The sequence below is a fragment of the Rhopalosiphum maidis genome, chromosome 1 (genome assembly GCF_003676215.2).
Source record: "Rhopalosiphum maidis isolate BTI-1 chromosome 1, ASM367621v3, whole genome shotgun sequence".
Lineage (NCBI taxonomy): Eukaryota > Metazoa > Arthropoda > Insecta > Hemiptera > Aphididae > Rhopalosiphum > Rhopalosiphum maidis.
In genome coordinates, this window is record NC_040877.1 from 69,482,359 (window position 1) to 69,487,561 (window position 5,203).

The 5,203-nt window shown below is 24.1% G+C and overlaps 1 protein-coding gene across 1 annotated transcript; it reads left to right on the plus strand.

Annotated features, from left to right (window-relative positions):
* Positions 1–1,923: 1,923 nt before the first annotated feature.
* On the plus strand, positions 1,924–4,613 carry LOC113549859. The gene is made up of 5 exons (XM_026951342.1): positions 1,924–2,040; positions 2,680–2,832; positions 3,182–3,349; positions 4,022–4,188; positions 4,380–4,613. Exons 1-4 carry the CDS (start codon positions 1,939–1,941, stop codon positions 4,178–4,180), a joined length of 582 nt encoding a protein of 193 aa, XP_026807143.1. The 5' UTR covers positions 1,924–1,938; the 3' UTR covers positions 4,181–4,188; positions 4,380–4,613.
* The last annotated feature ends 590 nt before the right edge of the window (positions 4,614–5,203 follow it).

A 5,203-nucleotide genomic window follows, 5' to 3' on the forward strand; every position in this document is an offset into this window, starting at 1 on the left:
ATAGTGTCAATCCTGTGAAGAATAATAAAATTTAGTTTAACTTTTATTTGAGTCACAAGGACAACAAAATAACATTTTTTTTTAAATACAACCATGTATATTCCATTAGACGACACTTTATTTTTGTAAGTGGATATAATATTCAACAATGTTAATCCATAATTATATTCACTATTTTATATTATTCTTTCGTAAAAAAAATATTTTTTAATGATTTAAAAATATTTAAATTTCTTTATTTTATTTTTAAACTGCTTAATCAATATCCTTATTTATATCAATCATTGTCAGTTATGAATACTACAAATTCAAGTGTTCATCCTTTTGTCTATCAAGTCTCCTGTTTTTAGAAGAAAGGTATGATCCTACACGTGATTTCGGAATATTATTTCAATAAAAAATATAGTTTGTGTTACAATACACGTTAGTGTGATATAAAATAGAGATATGTTAACCAATAATATGTTTTTGTAGTTGGGAGTTAAATTTGCTCTCAAAGATTCTTCCGAAATAAAATTCGTTTATGCGAAATCAAACAAAAATTGTGTTATCGAGCATATTTTTAGATCAGATTCGGTTAAACTTTTAATTAAGCGATAATACATACATCATTCGACGGACGTCATCATGAAGAATATTTAATTAATAATTTAAATTTAATAATATCCATAAACCATTAATTACAATGATCAATCATATAAGATTTATTTTTTTACATTATTATTTATACTATTTTGTATACTTTCAGACATTTTATACAGCTCCAGGTTTGGACCATCGATTCTCAAAGACTCAATAATTGTGACAAAAACATTTTATTTTATGAAACATACAAATTTAATATGTTTATTACAAAAAAAAAACGTTAATACTCGACTGTCGAGTGTACATTATGGAATTTAAACGTCTTTGAAATTTATACATATTGATTATTACTTCTGTATTTATGTTTAGAAAACATGTAACCGTTAGGTACTTTTTAAATAATTTTATAGTATTCTATAGTTCACTTATAAAGCAGAATAAATAGTAAATAAAATATTTTGTACCTTAAAAGAAATCAAATTAAATCACCTTTGTGAGGAATTGTAACAGAGTGGAAAAGACAATGCTTTATAGAGTGCAAATGTTAACCAAATATATTTATCATTCCATCTTTAATACCCACAGCTAATGGGATAGTTCCAACTAACCAGTTAAATAAAAGTGGAGCTGTAGCGGTAGATTTAAAACAGAATGGTTAGAACACCACTATCCCTACAACATTCAATTTTAATTGACTATTACAACAATCAAGAAAATATTTTGTCCTATTCTTACCCTGAACCACAAGAATTCCTCTACGAAGATAAACATAAACAAATAGTTAATGTTAAAATTAAATGTAAGATAAAAAATTGATTGAAAAATGGATACAAAACATAAAATAATGCTATACAGTTCAATCATAAAATACTAATCGAAATAAAAATAAACCAACGTAATATTGTGCAAATTATGTATATTGTATAGCTTAAGTTTTTTTATAACAAAATATACAATACGGAGATGATTATATGATAGAAATAAGTTACATAGTTACCTATTGTATTGTATCCTGTACATTGTACACACATTTTTATTTTTATTTTTTGTAAATTTATTAAAATAAAATAAATAAATAATTAAATTATCAATATCCGCCTGTTATTCAATATCAGTATAATAATGAATAATAATAGAAAAAATAAAATTGAAACATTAATATCAGAGTTATTATATTTAATAATATATTGGTATTTTATATTACAATGCAAACAATATAGATATGTCAATAAAAATTCATCGAATTTGTATTATTGTTTTAAAAATAATATTAAGTATCTAGTATTTTTACGATTCAGTTTTATACGTTGCATATTAAACTAAACGGTACCAGTAAAAGAACAGATAGAAATTATGAAATATTATATATTTTTTTTGTTTATACAAGTTATATTCACAGTTAATTTGGAATCTGCCAAGTTTTCCGATGTAAAAATATTTTCGACTTCTCCAATTGTAAGTGTAATCTTTTTTTTAATGAGTTTTTTGTAAGATAAATATATTACATTTATAAGAGACAATGCATTTTTATGTTTAAGATATTCAAATTAGAAATTGTTTAATTTTATAACTCAAAAAAAATATTCAAAATATTGTTTTTTTTTTTTTTACGAGTTTTTAGAACCTTTTAATCTTATGAAAATTTTAAAATCTATTATTCTATTTAATAATTATTAAAAGATAAGTTTATATTAAACATTTTAGATTTTATTACCATTTCAAATGTACTCGAGAATTCGTGAAATTGTTGTCAAATTTTTATTTAGTGTAAGATATATTAATGGTGAAATTTCACTTCTGATAGTTCTATAGTTAGCAAAAAATGAAGTGAAAAACATAACATGCAAATACATGAAAATAAAATACCCAACTCTTTTCAGAAAATTATATCTAATTATTAAAAAATCGTAGTCTTTTAATCTAACTAACAATAATTTAAAACATAAAAATCCTACATAAAAGTCAGCACATTCTAATACTGGAAACATTTCATCTATTGAGAGTTTCTCGTATTTGGAGGTTAAACTGTACAAGAACATTATACTATAAAACTATGATAAAATATTAAACACACGTCAATTTTTTTTTTTTAAGGGTCCATACAAGTTAGTTTTCAAACAGATTTATAGTGCCAATTCTACGAAGAATAATAAATTGCAGTACAACTTTTATTTAAGTCATAAGGACAATAAAACAACTGTTTTTGGAAATATAACCACGAATATTCCTTTGGACGACACTTTATTTGTAAGTGGATATAATTGGCTCAATAAACCTAATATTCAACAATGATAATCCATAATTAAACATTTTTTATTAATTTAAAAGTATTTAAATCTCATTATTTTATTTTTTTAACTGCTTGATCAATATCCATATTTATATCAATTATCTTCAAATATGAATCTTACAAGGATTCAAGTGTTCGTCTCTTTGTCTATTAAGTCTTTTTTTTTTAAAAAGAAATTTATGATCATATACGTGGTTGTGGAACATTATTTTTTAAAAAAAATATAGTTTGTTTTTCAATACACAGTATCATTGAGTTTTTCAGATAAATACTAAAGATATTTTAATCAGTAATACGTTTTTGTAGGTAGGCGTTAAAATTGCTGTCAAAGATTCATCCGGAAGATGGAAAGAGAATTCGTTAATGCAGAAATGGCAAAATGCATGCTCTACTTTAAAACAATTTGCCGGAAACGCGTGGTCTACGTTTTTGTATGGATTTGGAGTTAATCATACTAATTGCCCTATACCCAAGGTAAAATTCTAAGTAATTAACGTTATTTTATTTATGTATTTGTTATTATTAATATGCCACTATATTAGTTATTCAAAGTACTATACCGTACTTATATCCGTATTATATCCAAAACGTTGTTATAGTGGTTAAAGCTGAGTAAAGCAACATCAGTAGTTATAACAAATATCCTTTAACATCGTATTGGTGTATATTTATAATTTCCTTGTAGAAGATAATAGTTATATAGCTATTGATTATGTTCAGGATTTAAAAGTTAGATCTCTAAAGTTAGATTTGAAATATTATTAACTAATTAACAATGGGTTTAACCGAACCAATAAATGGCAATGACATAAATATTAAAAGTGAGATAATAATATTTTTTTACTGATAGTATGTAATATTCGCAATAAATATCCGTCATCAAGTATTTAAATTACACGTCATATAAAAATTATTATTAAATAAGAAGGTGGGAAGAAGTCTGAGGAATATATTGATGTAAGAGAGTTAGAGGACTATGTAAGTGTAGAACGAGTATAACCATCTCAATTAATTTGCTAGCAAATGATGGATTTATGAAAAAGAAGAATTTAAAATTAAAATTAATTAAATCAATTTACAAACTATATATTATTACAACGACAACGATTAGTTTGTATGATGTAATACTTGTTTCTGTACTTGCAGGGATTTTATATAGCCCCTGGTGTAGATACTTCAATATTAAAGAACTCCAATCTACCAAAAACATTTTTGTATGGTACATACAAAGTTCACATTTATTTGTCGCAACAAAATGAAATAGTTGGTGGTCAAGTTGTCATTGTAGAATTAAAGCGTCCTTGAAATTTGAAGTATGTTTATCAAGATTTATTATTACATTTCAGTGCTAATATTTAAAAAAAAAAATGTAATTATTCGTGTATTTCAAATAAATAAATAATTGTTGAATCACTTATCGGTTAAACATATTCTAGAATCTAGATTGTGTTTTATAATAATTTTAAATAGTATATTATATTGTATTATTTTGTTTATATTCCAGTTATTCACATACACTCAGAATAATATTATAAAAATCTGAAAAAAAAAAACAGTTTTCGTATGCAATTTAACGAGACAATCACTGATCAAGAGATAAATGACTTGCAACTATCCTACAGAGTGACATTTTTGTATCCATGTTATCTACTTTCCATATAATTTCAATTTGTTTAATGAATAAACTTATAATTCACAATAGTATACTTTTGCTCTAGTCAAAAAATATTAAAAAACAGAAAAGGAACATTGAAATTCATACACAGCTGTGATTTTTACTTTTTTGTATCATATAATGTAAAATATATGCATTATAATTTTATTGAAATCTACGAAGAACTCGTGTTGGTTATGTGATTATTTAATATTTTAACCATTTTTACAGTGTTTAATAGTAATATAATGACGATTATAGCCTATAGGTACATAGAAGAATAGTATAACACCGTTCAATAGAGTGCTGAAATAAATAACAGAGACAATGTAAATAAATTCAACCACTAAGTATTTTAATTTATATTTTCAGGGAATTATGTATTTCTAATTTCTAATTTTATTTCATTTTAATTATTTACAATTTAACGTGTAAAATATGTTCGATTCTTCAAAAGGTTTGTCTTTGAATTCGCTTTATCAAAAATATATCACAACATACAAATACGATCACTAGATAAATCCGCAACAGATAATGATATATCATGTACGCTGTAGTATAATATGTAATAATTTATACAAATACAGAGTTTACATTTATTTTTCGCAACAAAATGAAATAGTCAGTGGTCAAGTTTTGATTGTAGAAGTAAAGCGTCCTTGAAATCTGTTGTA

Coding starts and splice junctions, on each gene's coding strand:
- LOC113549859 (XM_026951342.1), top strand. CDS start 1,939: ATGAAATATTATATATTTTTTTTGTTTATACAAGTTATATTCACAGTT. Junction 2,041..2,679: donor TATTTTCGACTTCTCCAATT/GTAAGTGTAATC, acceptor TTTTTTTTTAAG/GGTCCATACAAGTTAGTTTT. Junction 2,833..3,181: donor CTTTGGACGACACTTTATTT/GTAAGTGGATAT, acceptor ACGTTTTTGTAG/GTAGGCGTTAAAATTGCTGT.